The following is a 20,615-nucleotide window of genomic DNA, read 5'->3' on the forward strand; positions in this document are numbered from 1 at the left end:
AGGCTTTAGTGCAGTCAATGAAGCAGAAATACATGTTTTTCTGGAACTCCCATGCTTTTTCCACGATCCAATGAATGTTGGCAATCTAATCTCTGGTTCCTCTGCCTTTTCTAAATCTAGCTTGTAGATCTGGAAGTTCTCAGTTGATACTGTTGAAGCCTATCTTGAAGGATTTTGAGCATAACCTTGCTAGCATGTGAAATGAGCTCAACTGTATGGTAGTCTGAACATTCTTTGGCATTGCCCTTTTGGGGGACTGGAATGAAAACTGACCATTTCCAGTCCTGAGGTCACTGCTGAGTTTTCTACATTTGCTGACATATTGAGTGCAGCAGTTTAACAGCATCATCTTTCAGGATTATAAATAGCTCAGCTGGAATTCCATCACAATCACTAGCTTTGTAGTAATGCTTCCTAAGGCCTATGTGATTTCAGACTCCAGGATGTCTAGCTCTAGGTGAGTGCCTACACCATCGTTCCCATGATCATTAAGACTTTTTTCTATAGTTCTTTTGTGTATTCTTGCCACCTCTTCTTAATCTCTTCTGTTTGTTAAGTCCTTACCATTTTTGTCCTTTACTGTGCCCATCTTTGCATGAAATGTTCCTTTGATAGCTCCAGTTTTCTTGAGATCATCTTCAGTCTTTCCTGCTCTGTTATTCCCTCTCTTTCTCTGCACCGTTTGCTCACTTAAGAAGGTCTTCTTTCCTCTTGCTGCTGCTCTGGAGAACTCTGCATCCAGCTGGGTGTCATCCTCCCTCTCTTTCTTGTTTTTGCTTCTCTTCTTTCTTTAGGAATTTGTAAGCCTCCTCAGACAACAATCTCGCCTTTGTGTATTTTGTTTTCTTTGGGATAGTTTTGGTCACGGCCTCCTAAACAATGTTACAAATCTCCGCTTATAGTCCTTCAGGCACTCTGTTAACAGATCTAATCCCTTAAATCTGTTCCTCACCTCTACTGTATAATCATAAGGGATCTGATTTAGGTCATACTTAATGGCAAGAGTAAACATTGATATTTTAGGAATCAGTGAAGTAAAATGGACTAGAATGGGTGAATTTAATTCAGATGATCATTGTATCTATTACTGTGGCCAAGAATCCCTTAGAAGAAAAAGAGTAGCCCTCAAACTGAAATGCAGTTCCTGGGTGCAATCTCAAAGACAGAATGATCTCTGTTAAATTCCAAGGCAAACCATTCAATATCACAGTAATCCAATCTATGCCTCAACCAATAATGCAGAAGAAACTGAAGCTGAACAGTTTTATGAAGACCTACAAGACCTTCTAGAACTAACACCAAACAAAGATGTCCTTTTCATCCCAGGGGACTGGAATGCACAAGTTGGAAGTCATAGATAAACAGGCAAATTTGGCCTTGGGAGTACAAAATGAAGCAGGGCAAAGGCTAACAAGAGTTTTGCAAAAAGAATGCACTAGTCATAGCAAACACCCTCTTTCACCTATACAACAGATGACTCTATACAGGGACATCACCAGATGGTCAATACCAAAATCAGATTGATTATATTCTTTGTAGCTGAAGATGGAGAAGCTCTATACAGTCAGCAAAAACAAGACTGGGAGCTGACTGTAGCTCAGATCATGAACTCCTTATTGCCAAATTCAGACTTAAATTGAAGAAAGTAGGGAAAACCACTAGACCATTCAGGTATGACTTAAATCAAATCCCTTATGGTTATACAGTGGAAATGACAAATAGGTTAAAGGGATTAGATCTGGTAGATAAAGTGCCTGAAGAACTATGGACAGAGGTTTGTGACATTATACAAGAGGCAGTGATCAACACCATCCCCAAGAAAAAGAAATGCAAAAAGGCAAAATGGTTACCTGAGAAGGCCTTACAAATAGCTGAGAAAAGAAGAGAAGTGAAAGGCAAAGCAGAAAAGGAAAGATATATTCATCTGTATGCAGTTTCAAAAACAGCAAAGAGAGATAAGAAAGCCTTCCCAGTGATCAATGCAAGGAAATAGAGAAAAACAATAGGATGAGAAAGACGAGATCTCTTCAAGAAAATCAGAGATACCAAGGGAACACTTCATGCAAGAATGGGCACAATAAAGGACAGAAACAGCAAGGACTGAACAAAGCTATGGTTTTTCTAGTAGTCATGTACGGATGTGAGAGCTGAACCATAAAGAAAGCTGAGCACGATGCTTTTGAACTGTGGTGTTGGAGAAGACTCTTGAGAGTCCCTTGGACTGCAAGGAGATCCAACCAGTCCATCCTAAAGGAAATCAGTACTGAATATTCATTGGGACAACTGATGCTGAAACTAAAGCTCCAATACTTTGGCCACCTGATGCAAAGTACTGACTCATTGGAAAATGGTACAGCAGAGGATGAGATGGTTGGATGGCATCCCGGACTCAATGGACATGAGTCTGAGTAAGCTCTGGGAGTTGGTGATGGACAGGGAAGCCTGGCTGCTGCACTCCATGGGTCACAAAGAGTCAGACACGACTGAGCAACTGAACTGAACTTAATGGCCTAGTGGTTTTCCCTACTTTCTTCAATTTAAGCCTGAATTATGCAATAAAGAGCTCACGATCTGAGCCGCAGTCAACTCCAGGTTTTGTTTTTGCTGACTGTATAGAACTTCTCCAATTTTGGCTGCAAAGGACATAATCAGCCTGATTTTGGTAATGACTATTTGGCTATGTCCATGTGTAGAGTCAACTCTTGGGATGATGGAAACGGTGTTTGCTATGACCAGTGTGTTCTCTTGGCAAAAGTCTGTTAGTCTTTGTCCTGTTTCATTTTATACTCCAACACCAAACTTGCCAGTTACTCCAGGTATCTCTTGACTTGCTACTTTTGCATTCCAATTTCCCAATGAAAAGGACATCTTTTTCTGGTGTTAGTTCTAAAAGATCTTGTAGGATCTTTTAGATCTTGATCTTCATAGAAGTGGTCAACTTCAGCTTCTTTCACATCATTGGCTGGGACACACACTTGGATTACTGGGATGTTGAATAAGGCTTGCCTTGGAAACAAACTGATATTATTCTGTTGTTTTTGAGACTGCACCCAAGTGCTGCATTTCTTACTCTTCTGTCGAATGAGAGCTACTCCATTTCTTCTCATGGATTCTTGCCTATAGTAGTAGATATGATGGTCATCTGAATTAAATCCATCCATTCCTGTTCACATTCATTCAGTGAGTCCTAAGATGTCAATGTTCAATCTTGCCATCTCCTAGTTAACCGCATCCAATTTATCTTAATTCACGAATCTAACATTCCAGATTCCTATGCAATATTTATTGTATTTATTGGACTTTACTTTCAGCACCAGACACATTCAAAGCTGAACGTCATTCCTGCTTCAACCCGCCACTTCATTCTTACTGCACCTATCAGTAACTGCCCTCCACTCTTCTGCAGTAGTATATTGGACACCTTCCAATTTGAGTGGCTCATCTTCTGTGTCATATCTTTTTGCCTTTTTATACTGTCCCTGGGGTTCTCCAGGCAAGAATACTGTAGTGGGTTGCAATTTTCTTCTCCAGTGTACCATGTCCTGTCAGCACTCTTCACTATGTCCTGTCCATCTTGAGGAGCCATGCAGTGCATGGCTCAAAAATTCATGGAGTTACACAAGCCCCTTTGACACAGCAAGGCTGTGATCCATGAAGGGAAAACAAACATACATACATGTAAAAAAAAAAAAACCAACCAATCTTATATCCAGAATATATAAAGAAATCCTACACATAATAAGAAAAGAATAGACAAAACAATTATTTAAAACGGATGAAATACTTGAGCTGACACTTCACAAAGACAGTCACAAGACAAATATATATAAAGGACGTTAACTTCATTGATCATCAGGAAGATGGAAAATAAGGCCACACTGTACACATTGGAATCATTAACAATGAGATACCAATTGTGGGTGAAGATGTAGAGTCTGGTTTAAGGGAGGGTAAATTGATTCAACCACTCTGGAAACTTTTGGCAGTATATAGCAAATTGAACAAAACTCTGCAATTTATTCCTAGGTAGAAAGAAGAAAAAAAACATATACACATTCACCAACAGACATATACAGGAAATACCATAAAACCAATATGTGTAATAGGCAAACACAGGGAACCCAAATGTTCATCAACAATAGAATGGATTTCTGTGGTTTGCCAAAAGGAGTCACAGGACTCAGAAACTGTTATACTCACAGCTACAATTTAACAGAAGGATACAGCTCAGAACTGCAAAATCACTGTTGTTGCCTGAAGTTGAATAGCTTAATAAGTAAGTGCTTCTCAGTTTGTTGCGTGTCTCTGGTTGTACTGAAATGGTTGTTTGTGATTGTTTTGTCCAGTTTTATTAGGACAGAATTTGCTGACCTTCTGTTCTGTCATACCAAAGTGAAAATTCTGATGTTAATATTCTGAAAAAAGTGAAAATTCTGGTGGCGCAGGTGGGATGAACTTCACTTCCAAGTTCTTTGACACCTGTGACAATTCAAGTATGATTAGAGTCCCGAATGGAAAAGATAGAAAGGGCAGCAAAAATATTTCAAACAATAATGGCCAAAACTTCCCAAATTTGATTAGAAAAAAATATGTATACACACACACACACACACACACACACACACATATGGGAGTGGGTTGCCAGCTCCTTCTCCAGAGCACCTTTCCTATCCCAGGAATGAACCCATATATCTCACATCCACTGCACTGGTGGGTGGGTTCTTACTGCTAGTGCCACCTCAGTTCAGTGCAGTCACTCAGTCATGTCTGACTCTTTGCGACTCCATGGAATGTAGCATACTAGGCGTGTCCATCATCAACTCCTGGAGCTTGCTCAAACTCCTGCCCACCAAGTTGGTGATGACATCCAACCATCTCATCCTGTCATCCCCTTCTCCTGTCTTCAACCTATCCCAGCATCAGGGTCTTTTCCAGTGAGTCAGTTCCTCACATCAGGTGGTCAAAGTATTGAAGCTTCAGCATCAGTCCTTCCAATGAATACTCAGGACTGATTTCCTTAGGAATGACTGGTTTGATCTCCTTGCAGTCCAAGGGACTCTCAAGAGTCTTCTCCAACACCACAGTTCAAAAGCATCAATGGATTGCTGCATCAAAAGTGCATCAGTGGTTTCAAAAGTGCCACCTGGGAAGCCATATACATACATATATATCTACAGACCTCAGAAGCTAAACAAGCCCCAAGTACATAACCCAGAAAGAGAATTCCCTAGCGGTACAGTGCTTAGGACTCGGCACCTTCATTATCAAAGCCCAGGTTCAACCCCTCGTCAGGGAACTAAGATCCTCCAAGCTGCAAGACATGGCTAAAAAACAAATAAAGAAACAAACAAAATACAGATCCACACCTAGACATATTATAACAGAAACTGTTGAAGACAAAGATAAAATCTCTAAAGCAGCACGAAAAAGAACATGAATTACTACTTATAGTAGGGACAAACAAACTTATTGTGTAAAGGGACATAAATATAAGATAAATATTTTAGGTTAGATGGTCTGTGTTACAACTACTCAACTCTGCCACTGTAGAACAAAAGCTTTCACATTCACTGGGCACTGCTGTGGTCCAAGAAAACTTTACAGTTGAATTTCATACAGTTATCATGTGTGACCAAAAGCATACTTTTTAGAAACGCAAAAAAAAGAAAAAAATTTAGTACACAGACCACATAAAAACAGGTAGTGGGCCAGATTAAGCCTGTGGACCATAGTTTACAGACCTCCTGACATCAAGTGAACTACAATACTTACTAACAACTCTCTTCCCATCAGATGTAACGGATGCCAGAAAGCAATATAATGATATACAAAAAGTGCTGAAAAATTATTAAAAAATCTAGAATGTGCACTAAATATTTTATATACCAAATTCTAAGACAAAGAGACCCACCGACAGTTACCCTGCATTGATATTTTCATGTCAACTCTTCTTAAAATTATATTAACTTGGTAAGTTGAAAATCAGCATTTTTTTAAAGCATTCACAAGTTTATAGATACAAAAGCATGCTACAGATTACAACATACAACACACAATAATAAGATAGAAATAAATGCCAAACAAAGGTCATTGCATCTGATTAGCTAAGACGTGGTAACTGTCAGCTGTGCAAAAGAAGGTGAAGATTTAATATAATGTCATCATATTAATATACTGGGCTCCCCTGGTGGCTCTGTGGTAAAGAATCCACCTGCCAATGCAGGAGACACAAGAGATGCAGGTTCGATGCCTGGGTCAGAAAGATCCCCTGGAGTAGGAAATGGCAACCCACTCAAGTATTCTTGCTTAGAAAATTCTGTTAGGGGAAGCACACTGACTGAAACCACCCACCCTGGCCAGGTACCACAGTAACCATCTGCATGAGTTGTTTTAAGACAGGAGGTCCTGGTAAGGAACTCGGAACCAAGAAGCCACCACCAGCCACCGTAAGAGTTCAGGAAAGGTCAAAAGGTGACACCACATAGTCAGTCACCTCCCGGAATCCTTCTCGCTGGCATCCATCTTAGCTGAGCAAAGTGTGTGCCACCAGGAAGGACTCTGAGTCAGAATGATTACCTAAGGACAACCCGGAAACTAATCCCATCACCATATAGCCCGAGACTGCGAGCCAAGCAGCAGAGCAGTCCTCCTGGGTTCCCTTACCCAACTGCTCTCCACCCAGGCACCCCTTCCCAATGAAAATCTTTCTCTGTCAGCATATTGTCTCAGTTGTCTCTCAATTCATTTCCAAGTGTTAGATAAGAGACCACTTCTGGGCCCTGTAAGGGGTCCCCCTTCCTGCAACAATTCCATGGACAGAGGAGCCTGATGGGCTACAGTCCACGGGGCTGCAAAGTGTTGGACATGATGGAGGGACTGAGCACACAAATATACATCACGTATTACCGGTACTTTTAGTGAGCTGTACTTATTTTAATAATTATATGACACACAAAAGGGTAGTGAGAGGGTAACAGGTAGGAAGCCTCGGGAACCCCAAGTGGAGGAAATAGACTGCAAGTGGAGGATTTTTTTTGTTTTTTTTCTTCTCTATACAAAATGAAGAAGTTTTCTTTTAACTATGTATTTGCTTGGAAATCTGCCTTCCTTTAAGATTCATGTCAATTGTTTTATGGCCGGGGATGTTCACTTTGTGCAAATGCTATCTCAAAACGCATGTTGTGGGAGAGGGGCCTGATATAACTCTCAGTTTTGAGATGATCCTTTAACAGACATATGACTCTTAGCTAAAACTAGCACACTTTCTGCCCTCTTCTGATGCCTATGTCAGAAGAGGACTATGTCTATCCCTTTACACTTTAATAAAACTTTATTACACAAAAGCTTCAAGTGATCAAGCCTCATCTCTGACCCTGGATGAAGATCCTCTCCTCCGAAGGTCACAATTTGCAGCATAGCTCATGGCTTGCAGCTGCAACCTTTCAGTAGGTTCTGAGTACTATGGTCAAAAACACCATTAGGAAATCGTCAAAATCATATAATACAAGTCTGGAACACCTTATGAATCCAGAAAGCAAACAATGTCAATATGCTTATGGTAAGAACTTTACTTCCTTTTCAAGTGCAAATCCAGAAAGCAAACAATGTCAATTTGCTTATAGTCAGAACTTTACTTCCTTTTCAAGTGCAGAGCAAATCATGCCTCAAAGTGCCTGTGTACTCTGCCCAAAATGCCTGACAAACAGCTCTATTCACCCATCCACCTCACTTCTCAAGAGAAAACACTGGTTATGCAAAGGAAGCAGAAGGGCTGGACTGTGGAGCTGATGAGATAGACTACATGTCTGTTATATGAACATATATGTTGAGAGTAAGAAAGAAGGTATACGAAAACTGAATGTGGCAGCAAAGTGTTTGAAGAGCATTCTTTGGATTAGTAATCACCATACAGAGAGAAGATGGGGTGGCAGGAAGAAATATTGAGTAGTTAATTTTTACCAGGATTCCTGAAATGTGAGCTTACAAAAGAAAATCTGCAAATTGCAAAATATAAAATTCTTCATTCATAAGAACAAATATTAAGCATATCTTTATTGAAATACATCCTCTGTTTAAATATACTTTAAAGATATTTAAAGAAATTTAATCAGAGTACTTTATTTACATTAAAATGAGATCAGGCACTCTAAAAGGATACATATTTTGGTTAGAGGGTAGACTATCAAACAGGAATGTAAGATAAGAGAGAAGTCATTTTTATGTTTGAGCTAACAGTACTACTGGAAGGTTAAGGCCATTGTGTAAGGCCACCTTTGTGGTTTTGCTTCAGTATACTAGGGGTGGAGACCTTTCTGATGGTGCCTAACTAACAAACTAAAGCTGTAAGCTAGGACATGGCCACATGAGAGAGGCAACAAATCTCACAGAGAAAATAATAAGTAAATTCTTGGGAATTCCCTGGTGATCCGGTGGTTCAGGATCTGCCTTCCAGTGCAAGGGAGGCAGATTCAATACCTGTCGGGGAATTACAATCCCACGTGCCACTGGACAGCTAAGCGACGCGCACACACGTCACAACGACAGAGTCCGTGTGCTCCGCAGCCCCCCGCCACCAACAGAGACGAGGCCACACACCACAGTGAGGAGCCCGCGCGCCACAGCTTAGACCAGACGTAGCCAAAACAAAATTTTTTTTAAAGACGTAAATTGTTCTACACTACTTAAAACAGTCCTAATGAATGTTAGGATGCAGTCAGACTACAAAATATGATTATGTATATACCGCTCTGTATCTCCAAACTCTGATCTCAGGACTTTTTCTTGCCCTGGAAACAGAACATAGTGCTTGCTATCTACTAGCTACAGCAGAAGTTGGGGCAGGGGGAAGGAATACGCATGAACCATCATCCTTAAGTTATACCAAGGTAGATGACAGACTCAAGATTCCGAGAACTGGAACCTGGAAACTCCATCATAAAGGCAGAGAATAACAAACTCCAGCTGTCATGAAACAAACCCTGTATTTGCCCCTTCCTTTTTGAATAACCTAATATTATCACTTCTCTGTCCAACCAGAAAAGGCAGAAAGTGGAGGGTGTATGCCAGAGCAAATCTTTCTTTTCAAAAAAAGGAGTAAACCAATTCTCCCACATCAAAAAAAAAAAAACAAACAAAGAAAGACACAAAGTTACCAAAACTATGATAAAATCTGGAGGAGACAGGAAAGTAAGAGACATTTAGCTTAATTTAGCAACACCAAAAGCTTAGAAAAAGCATGAGAACATGGGCTTCCTTTGTGGCTCAGCTGGTAAATAATCCGCCCATAATATTTGATCCCTGGGTCGGGAAGATCCCCTGGGGAAGGGAAAGACTACCCACTCTAGTATTCTGGCCTGGAGAATTCCATGGACTGTATAGCCCATGTGGTTGCAAAGAACTGGACACAACTGAGCGACTTTCACTTTCATTAACTGAGCAATACTTCGTCTATGGCACTGTAGAGTGACACTAGCAAATCTGTACTCCTCACATAACTAGTCATTTTAACCAAACCTTTGCAAGCAGTAAAACTGCTCAGAATCTGCAAAAAGAGCATTTTAGCTGCCTTCTAAGATTGCATTCCAGGGTCTAACAGGGACACAGAAACCCTAAGAAAATTGTTTTGGGCAGTAAGAAAGAAGATATACTAGGCCCCTGGGGCACATTAGCTAATCAATTAAATTTAAAAGGGATCTGATAATCTGGCAGCAGCTGCTCGAGGGGGCAGGGGCAGCTGAGAGGAGATACCACGCGTCCAAGGAGCGGATGGGAGAAGCTACCCCACGTCTAAGTGAGGGCAGCCAAGAGGAGCTACCCCACGTCCAAGGAGCGGATGGAAGGAGCTACCCCACATTCAAGGTCAGGGGCAGCAGCCCAGAGAAGCTACCCCACATCCAAGGTAAGGAGCAGCAGCTGCGTTTTGCTGGAGCAGCTGTGAAGAGATACTCCACATCCAAGGTAAGAGAAACCCAAGTAAGAGGGTAGGCCCTGAGAGAGGGCATCAGAGGACAGACAGATTGAAACCACAATCACAGACAACTAGCCAATCTGATCACAGGGACCACAGCCTTGTCTTAATGAAACTAAGCCATGCCGTGTGGGGCCACCCAAGATGGATGGGTCATGGTGGAGAAGTCTGACAGAATGTGGTCCACTGGAGAAGGGAATGGCAAACCACTTCAGTATTCTTGCCTTGAGAACCCCATGAACAGTATGAAAAGGCAAAAAGTCAGGACACTGAAAGATGAACCCCCCAGGTTGGTAGACACCCAATATGCTACTGGAGATCAGTGGAGAAGTAACTCCAGAAAAGAATGAAGGGATGGAGTCAAAGCAAAAACAACACCCAGCTGTGGATGTGACTGGTGACAGAAGTAAGGTCCGATGCTGTAAAGAGCTATATTGCATAGGAACCTGGAATGTTAGGTCCATGAATCAAGGCAAACTGAAAGTGGTCAAACAGGAGATGGCAAGAGTGAATGTCAACATTCTAGGAATCAGAGAACTAAGATGGACTAGAATGGGTGAACTAAACTCAGATGACCATTATATCTACTACTGTGGGCAGAAATCCCTTGAAGAAATGGTGTAGCCATCATAGTCAACAAGAGAGTCCGAAATGCAGTACTTGGATGCAATCTCAAAAATGACAGAATGATCTCTGTTCGTTTCCAAGGCAAACCATGCAATATGATGGTAATCCAAGTCTATGCCCCAACCAATAACACTGAAAAAGCTGAACAGTTCTATGAAGACCTACAAGACCTTCTAGAACTAACACCAAAAGAAGATGTCCTTTATATTACAGGGGACTGGAATGCAAAAGTAGGAAGTCAAGAAATACCTAGAGTAATAGGCAAATTTGGCCTTGGAGTGCAGAATGAAGCAGGGCAAAGGCTAATAAGAGTTTTGCAAAGAGAACACACTGGTCATAGCAAATACCCTCTTCCAACAACACAAGAGAAGACTCTACACATGGACATCACCAGATGGTCAACACTGAATTCAGATTGTTTATATTCTTTGCATCCAAAGATGGAGAAGCTCTATACAGTCAGCAAAAACAAGACCAGGAGCTAATTGTGGCTCAGATCATGAACTCCTTATTGCCAAATTCAGACTTAAACTAAAGAAAGTAGGGAAAAACCACTAAACCTTTCAGGTATGACCTAAATCAAATCCCTTATGACTATACAGTGGAAGTGAGAAATAGATTTAAGGGACCAGATCGGATAGACAGAGTGCCTGAAGAACTATGAACAGAGGTTCATGACATTGTACAGGAGACAGGGATCAAGACCATCCCTGAGAAAAAGAAATGCAAAAAAGCAAAACAGCTGTCTGAGGAGGCCTCACAAATAGCTGTGAAAAGAAGAGAAGCGAAAAGCAAAGGAGAAAAGGAAAGATATTCCCATTTGAATACAGAGTTTCAAAGACTAGCAAGGAGATATAAGAAATCTTTCCTCAGCAATCAATGCAAAGAAATAGAGAAAAACAATAGAAAAGGAGGGACTAGAGATCTCTTCAAGAAAATTAGAGATACAAAGGGAACATTTCATGCAAAGATGGGCTCAATGAAGTACAGAAATGGTATGGACCTAACAGAAGCAGAAGATATTAAGAAGAGGTGGCAAGAATACACAGAAGAACTATATAAAAAGAGATCTTCATGACCCAGATAATCACGATGGTGTGCTCATTCACCTAGAGCCAGACATCCTGGAATGTGAAGTCAAGTGGGCCTTAGGAAGCATCACTACGAACAAAGCTAGTGGAGGTGACAGAATTCCAGTTAAGCTATGACAAATCCTAAATGATGATGCTGTGAAAGTGCTGTACTCAATATGTCAGCAAATTTGGAAAACTCACCAGTGGCCACAGGACTGGAAAAGGTCAGTTTTCATTCCAATGCCAAAGAATGCTCAAACTACCACACAATTGCACTCTTTTCACATGCTAGTAAAGTAATACTCAAAAATCTCCAAGCCAGGCTTCAGCAATACATGAACCGTGAACTTCCAGATGTTCAAGCTGGTTTTAGAAAAGGCAGAGGAACCACAGATCAAATTGCCAACATTTTCTGGATCATTGTAAAATCAAGAGAGTTCCAGAAAAACATCTATTTTTATTTTATTGATTATGCCAAAGCCATTGACTGTGTGGATCATAATAAACTGTGGAAAATTCTGAAAGAGATGGGAATACCAGACCACCTGACCTGCTTCTTGAGGAACCTGTATGCAGGTCAGGAAGAAAGTTAGAACTGGACATGGAACAACAGACTGGTTCCAAATAGGAAAAGGAGTACGTCAAGGCTGTATACTGTCACCCTGTTTATTTAACTTATATGCAGAGTACATCATGAGAAACGCTGAGCTGGAGGAAGCACAAGCTGGAATCAAGATTGCTGGGAGAAATATCAATAACCTCAGATATGCAGATGACACCATCCTTATGGCAGAAAGTGAAGAACTAAAGAGTCTCTTGATGAAAGTGAAAAAGGAGAATGAAAATGTTGGCTTAAAGCTCAACATTCAGAAAACTAAGATCATGGCATCTGGTCCCATCACTTCATGGGAAATAGATGGGGAAACAGTGGCTGACTTTATTTTTCTGGGCTCCAAAATCACTGCAGTTGGTGATTGCAGCCATGAAATTAAAAGACGCTTGCTCCTTGGAAGGAAAGTTATGACCAACCTAGACAGCATATTAATAAGCAGAGACATTACTTTGCGAACAAAGGTCTGTCTAGTCAAGGCTATGGTTTTGCCAGTGGTCATGTATGGATGTGAGAGTGGACTATAAAGAAAGCTGATCACCGAAGAATTGATGCTTTTGAACTGTGGTGTTGAAAAGACTCTTGAGAGTCCCTTGGACTGCAAGGAGATCCAACCAGTCCATCCTAAAGGAAATCAGTTCTGGGTATTCACTGGGAGGACTGATATTGAAGCTGACTCTCCAATATTTTGTCTACCTGATGCAAAGAGCTGACTCATTTGAAAAGACCCTGATGTTGGGAAAGTCTGAAGGCAGGAGGAGAAGTGGATGACAGAGGATGAGATGGTTAGATGGCATCACCACCTCAATGGACATGAGTCTGGGTAAACTCCAGGAGTTGGTGATGGACAGGGAGGCCTGGTGTGCTGTGTTTCATCATGGGGTCGCAAAGAGTAGGACACGACTGAGAGACTGAATTGACTGACTGACCGACTGATAATATGGTATAGGGTCAAAATGCCCCAGATGTATGGAAGGTGGTTTAGAATTTCACAGGATATCAAAAACACTAAAGTATTCCTCATTTCAATTCGAATTCTTACCAAATAAAGAATGGTTACAGAATAACTTCTACATTGAGAAACCTGCTGAACATCTACAAGTTTAGACAACCGGTTGCGTCAGAAAAGCACTATTCTGAAACTCTCAACTTTATAACCTAAAGACATTGGGGGGGGGAAATCAGAAAACATGGGTAAAAATTAAATTATAACAGTCTGTTAAAATGAATAGACTGGTGTGTCTATATTTATATTAAAAATATGTCTTAGAAAAGCAATCATTCAAGACGCATGTGCCTGTAACACATACATTTGTTCAAACAAAATGCACATTTTACACCTGTATCCCAGGCAGCCCCTAGGCACTAGGGACATAGTGAAGAACACAGCAGGCAGAATCTCATGAAATGTGAAATGGAGACCACTTATCCCTCATTAACCAATAACCTTCTACAGTAAAAGACTAATGAAGAAAAAGGCAATGCAATGAAAAAGAATAAAACAGAGGATTAAAAACACAGGCAGTTTAACCTTACTATTTCATCCAAGATGTAATTTTAAATGTGCTAGAAGAATGAGAAACTTTAAAAAGCGTATAGCAAAGTAATCCATAAAGGTAATAGCCACCCTCTCAAGGTCTCTATTTTCTAAACCTAATTTGGGAACACAGCTTACCTGGATCCAAAGGGATTCTCTGGTAAGGCAAAGTGGTCATCGGGAAGAGTTAACCAACAATCATTTTTATAAAACAATTTAAGACAACTCTTAAGGCCAATTAAAAAATACCTTTATTAAAACTGAGTGTTAAGTAGTTACTAGGCACTTAGAGTCTGCACCCCAATCTTTTCTTCAGCATCTCCCTTCCCTCTAACCACATCGTATATCAAACCTCCAAGTTCTTGCTAAGGGATTAAATGGTCTCTGCAAAGAAATGGCTATAGGTCAGCTACCAAAAATGGAAATTCTTCATTCTTTCATTCATCACTGTCACTGTTATATAGTACTTACCAGTCTCTTATTACTATGTTCTTAACTCAAAGGCTGTTACACCCATACTAAGTAAGTTACAAACTTCAACAAAGCACTGCAATGTTTTCCTCTAGGACTTCTAAAAGGTTTCCCTAACTATGCAGACTAGAGTTCACACACAAGCACTCCCAAGATTTTGGTTCAATGGAAGTAGTCCTGCTACCCAAGAATATTTAATAAGCAGATATTTTGTTGCAGGTGGTTCACAGTCTACAGTGGAAACAACACAATTACATAGTCTTAAATTACTGTCAAGAGCTACTCTCAAACACATACCTAGATATACAGCTTATATGCTTAAGGATGTCTCTGCTCTCATAAACAAGGACCTGGTTCAGCAATACTTACAGTTAACATTGAAGTTGTCAACAGGCCCCATGCAAAGAATTCAAGGAAGATGACAATAGCAGCATGGTATACACTTGGTCGGCCAAAGCCTTGTAGCTAAAAAAAGAGGAAAATTATTATGAAAAACAGTAAACAGGTAAAAGAAACCCATTATCCTAAAATAGTACTTAACATACACAAAATGTGTAAACATACTGCTTAATATGGGTAGGTCCTACCTATTTTCCAGTAGACATGTATAGATACATGAGTTGGACCATAAAGAAAGCTGAGCACCAAAGAACTGATACTTTTCAACTGTGGTGATGGAAAAGACCTTGACAGTCCCTTGGACTGCAAGGAGACCAAATCAGTCAATCTTAAAGGAAATCAGTCCTGAATGTTATTGGAAGGACTGATGCTGAAGCTGAAGCTCCATTACTTTGGTCACCTGATGCGAAGAGCTGACTCATTAGAAAAGACCCTGATGCTGGGAAAGATTGAAGGCAGGAGGAGAAGGGGACAATAGAGGAAGGGATGGTTGGATGGCATCACTGACTCAATGGACATGAGTTTGAGCGAGCTCTGGGAGTTGGTGATGGACAGGGAAGACTGCCACGCTGCAGTCCACGGGGTCGCCAAGAGTCGGACATGACTGAGCGACTGAAGTGAACTGATATTATTTAAGATAAAACTTCATTCTGTGGTATCCCTGATTTCTTCATCTTCCCTTACGGAAGATGTCAAGATTACAGACTTTCTACTTGGCCTGTCAATGTAAATCCCTGGAACTCTGGTAGAAAATCAACTGGTTCTTCAAAAGACTCAGGTTCCAGGACCTGAATATTCTGTCTGAACACACTAATTACGGGTTCCTTAGCCATTTGGCCTAAGTCTGAAGTTGCTCTTGTTACATGAGAGGCAGACAGGGAGTCAACACTAAAAAGCTTCAGGGGCAGCATAGATGATTTAAAATGACAGGAGCTTGGGGAGAAACAATAAGGATTAGGTCAAATCTGAAAATACACTTTGATATATAAAGGTGTCAAAATCTAGCTTTCTCTTTCTCTTTTGTTTTAAAACTGCCTATTCTGCTAATTTTCTTCAGTTTATGACTTCTGGAGATAAAATCTAAAAGTCTACTGGATTAATGTTCTTTGACTCTGTGACAATGGTTATTACAAGGTCAGGTGCTTTATCAGCATTTTGTAATAACTGGAAGTGATATTTACAAAAGACTCTGTAAAAATCCCCATTATTCCCATGCTTTTCATACTTCAAAAGGTAAAAGCATATCTGGCATTGTTTAATTAGGATCTAACCATGAGTAAATGATCAAATTCAGGTTATGAGACATATATAAGACAACCGGCCTGGTCTCCTTAAAAATGTCAATGTCATAAAAGACCAAAGTAAAGGCAGGAGACGAGTACAAATTAAAGGAGACAAGTCACGACAACCAAATGGGGGATCCCGGACTGGATCATGGATAAAAAGGAGACAAGAGGAAAAAACTTGAATATGTAATACATATTAGATAATCATATGGCATTAATGTTACTGCAACTTATGGCTATCAAATGATTTATCAGAAAAGAAGGTACATATATACTTTCTAAAGCAAATGTCACAAAATTTAATTTTCTTAATTGTTGAGCCTCGATGAAGGGAATGACTATTCATTTTACTATTCTTCTAATTTTTTATTGCTTTGAAAACTTTCAAAATTTTCAGGCCAAGAACAATTGTTATTAAAAATCCAAACTTGTAAATTTCTAATTTTTGCAACAACTAATAATAAGTAGTTTTAAATGCCACTTAAATAAGACATTTGCAAAACAGAAAGCATTTTACAAAATTTTAAAAACAAAAAAGGACCATTTAGCACCAAACAAAACAAAGGAAGATCTTTATTATAACACAACCTTCAAACCAGGTTTTGAAACAGGAGGGTAGAGGGCACAACCTTTAGAAGAATGGCATAGCCTAGGATATATAGAACATAAACTGGTTAGAATCAACTAGGTCTCCTGAGAAAACAACGTGCGGGTCAAGAAGCAACAGTTAGAACCGGACATGGAGAGTGTTTTGCCTATGTTCTCCTCTAGGAGTTTTACAGTTTCTGGTCTTACATTTAGATCTTTAATCCATTTTGAGTTTATTTTTGTGTATGGTGTTAGAAAGTGTTCTAGTTTCATTCTTTTACAGGTGGTTGACCAGTTTTCCCAGCACCACTTGTTAAAGAGGTTGTCTTTTTTCCATTGTATATTCTTGCCTCCTTTGTCGAAGATAAGGTGACCATAGGCTCGTGGATTTATCTCTGGGCTTTCTATTCTGTTCCATTGATCTATATTTCTGTCTCTGTGCCAGTACCATACTGTCTTGATGACTGTGGCTTTGTAGTAGAGTCTGAAGTCAGGCAAGTTGATTCCTCCAGTTCCATTCTTCTTTCTCAAGGTTACTTTGGCTATTCGAGGTTTTTTGTATTTCCATACAAATTGTGAAATTATTTGTTCTAGTTATGTGAAAAATACCGTTGGTAGTTTGATAGGGATTGCACTGAATCTATAGATTGCTTTGGGTAGTATAGCCATTTTGACAATATTGATTCTTCCAATCCATGAACACGGTATATTTCTCCATCTGTTTGTGTCCTCTTTGATTTCTTTCATCAGTGTTTTATAGTTTTCTATGTATAGGTCTTTTGTCTCTTTAGGTAGATTTACTCCTAAGTATTTTATTCTTTTTGTTGCAATGGTGAATGGTATCGTTTCCTTAATTTCTCTTTCTGTTTTCTCATTGTTAGTGTATAGGAATGCAAGAGATTTCTGTGTGTTAGGCAAAACACTCTCTGACATAAATCACAGCAGGATCCTCTATGACCCACATCCCAGAATTTTAGAAATAAAAGCAAAAATAAACAAATGGGACCTAATGAAACTTAAAAGCTTTTGCACAACAAAGGAAACTATAAGCAAGGTGAAAAGACAGCCCTCAGATTGGGAGAAAATAATAGCAAACGAAACAACAGACGAAGGATTAATCTCAAAAATATACAAGCAACTCCTCCAGCTCAACTCCAGAAAAATAAATGACCCAATCAAAAAATGGGCCAAAGATCTAAACAGACATTTCTCCAAGGAAGACATACAGATGGCTAACAAACACATGAAAAGATGCTCAACATCACTCATTATCAGAGAAATGCAAATCAAAACCACAATGAGGTACCATTACACGCCAGTCAGGATGGCTGCTATCCAAAAGTCTACAAGCAATAAACGCTGGAGAGGGTGTGGAGAAAAGGGAACCCTCTTACAGTGTTGGTGGGAATGCAAACTAGTACAGCCACTATGGAAAACAGTGTGGAGATTTCTTAAAAAGCTGGAAATAGAACTGCCATATGACCCAGCAATCCCACTTCTGGGCATACACACCGAGGAAACCAGATCTGAAAGAGACACGTGCACCCCAATGTTCATCGCAGCATTGTTTATAACAGCCAGTACATGGAAGCAACCTAGATGCCCATCAGCAGACGAATGGATGAGGAAGCTGTGGTACATATACACCATGGAATATTACACAGCCATTAAAAAGAATTCATTTGAATCAGTTCTAATGAGATGGATGAAACTGGAACCCATTATACAGAGTGAAGTAAGCCAGAAAGATAAAGAACATTACAGCATACTAACACATATATATGGGATTTAGAAAGATGGTAACGATAACCCTATATGCAGAACAGAAAAAGAGACTCAGATGTATAGAACAGACTTGTGGACTCTGTGAGAGAAGGCGAGGGTGGGATGTTTCAAGAGAACAGCATCGAAACATGTACATTATCTAGGGTGAAACAGATCACCATCCCAGGTTGGATGCATGAGACAAGTGCTCGGGCCTGGTGCACTGGGAAGACCCAGAGGGATCGGGTGGAGAGGGAGGTGGGAGGGGGGACCAGGATGGGGAATACATGTAAATCCATGGCTAATTCATTTCAATGTATGACAAAAACCACTGCAATGTTGTAAAGTAATTAGCCTCCAACTAATAAAAATAAATGGAAAAAAAAAAAAAAAGAACCGGACATGGAATGACTGGTTCCAAATTGGGAAATGAGCATGACAAGACCATAAATTGTCATCCTGTGTATTTAACTTACATAACACAGAGTACACCATGTGAACTGCCAGGCTGGATGAATCAGAAACTGGAATAAAAACTGCAGGGAGAAATACTAACAACCTCAGATTTGCAGATGATACCACTCAAATGGCAGAAGGCGAAGAGGAACTAAAGAGTTTCTTGATGAGGGTAAAAGATGAGAGTGTAAAACTTGAAACTCAACATTAAAAATACTAAGATTAGGCATCCAGTCCTATCATTTCATGGCAAATAGAAGGGGATAGAGTGGAAGTAGTGACAGATTTTATTTTCTTGGGTCCGAAAGTCACTGCAGATAGTGACTGCAGCCATGAAATAGACACTTGCTCCCTGGAAAGAAAGCTATGACAAATCTAGACAGCATATTAAAGAGCAGAGACACCACTTTGCCAACAAAGATCTGTATAGTGAAAGCTATGTTTTCCCAGTAGTCATATAAGGATGTGAGCTGGTCCATAAAGAAGGTTGAGCATCCAAGAATTGATGCTTTCTGGCTGTGATGCTAGAGAAGACTCTTGAGAGTCCCTTGGATAGCAAGGAGATCAAACCAGTCAATCCTAAATAAAATCAACTGTGAATATTCATTGGAAGGGTTGTGACTGAAGCTCTAATACTTTGGCCACCTGATGCAAAAAGCTGACTCACTGGAGAAGACCCTGATTCTGGGAAAGAATGAAGGCAAAAGGAGAAGAGGGCAGCAGAGGATGAGATGGTTAGATAGTATCACTGACTCAATGGACATGAATCTGAGCCAACTCCGGGAGACAGTGGAGGACAGAGGAGTCTGGAGAGCTATAGTTCATGGGGTCACAGACTTGGACATGATTCAGTCTGTCTGTCACTGAATTCCTTCTGTGACACAACATTAAGAATCCAAGCTTCATTAAGTCCTGAGCCCAGGTGTTGGATCTCAATTAAAACAGAGGTGGGTTCAAGTCCCATCTGAGTTGTAACTGCACCAATTATAGAGCAGCTTTTCATCCTAGCTCCTCCATCTCCTGCAAGGTAGCCAGAGCAACCATTTAAATGTAAATTGATCCTCTCCTCCACCCTCCCTGGGTCCTACTGCACTGAGTCACACATACGACACATCCAACATGGTCCTACACTTCCCTATTTCCTTTGTTATCTGCTATGGTTTTCTAGAAGATGTCTAACAAACCTCATTTTTGTTTACTGTCTACCTCCTCTAGACTGGAAATATAAATGCCATGAAGGAAATGGATTTTTTAAATCTGTTTTGTTCAGAGATGTACTCCAAATAGTACAACCCACTATAACAAGCCCTCATTAAAATGCAGGTGAGATGGAAGAAGGAGCTCTTTGGAAAAATAACGGTTTTTCTCTGGTCTCTTAAACCACAAAATCTAGAATTTAGAAAAAATGACCTCTATTCCTCAAAGACATGGTATGGAGAGGATAAAAAGGAGAACCACATACTACATTAGTATACAGAGTAAAAGAAATTTGAGCAATACTAACCAAAAGCAACATGTGGACTTTGGGTTTTGACTAACGGGAAAAATTGAATCAACTGTGAGGTAAAATTCACATTTTAAACCAAGATAAGAAAAACTTAAACATAAAAAATTTTCTCTGCCCTCTGGCCTCCCCTCTCCCCACTGTTGATAGTTTATCTGTCTTATGCATCAACCAAATCCTTCCCATCAGTAGAAATTTCCCCTCATCCACAAATGGCAACATTCTCCTGACAACACCTTAAATATAACATTCTTTCTTGAAAAGAGGTCACATGGCTCTCAGCTATGGATTGTGTAAGCTGTCAATAATGTTAGTTGATGTATAGCCCTGTCT

At 40.1% G+C, this 20,615-nt stretch overlaps 1 protein-coding gene across 2 annotated transcripts in view; it reads right to left on the bottom strand.

The window, feature by feature from the left end:
- Positions 1-20,615, bottom strand: part of MFSD14B (major facilitator superfamily domain containing 14B) — a 121,677-nt gene that overhangs the window by 66,586 nt on the left and 34,476 nt on the right. For both annotated transcript variants that reach the window (XM_070480719.1, XM_070480718.1), the window contains exon 2: positions 14,655-14,750. In XM_070480719.1, the coding sequence (XP_070336820.1) occupies positions 14,655-14,750 (96 nt within the window). The remainder of the gene's footprint in view (positions 1-14,654; positions 14,751-20,615) is intronic.

This window comes from Odocoileus virginianus, chromosome 18 (assembly GCF_023699985.2).
Source record: "Odocoileus virginianus isolate 20LAN1187 ecotype Illinois chromosome 18, Ovbor_1.2, whole genome shotgun sequence".
Lineage (NCBI taxonomy): Eukaryota > Metazoa > Chordata > Mammalia > Artiodactyla > Cervidae > Odocoileus > Odocoileus virginianus.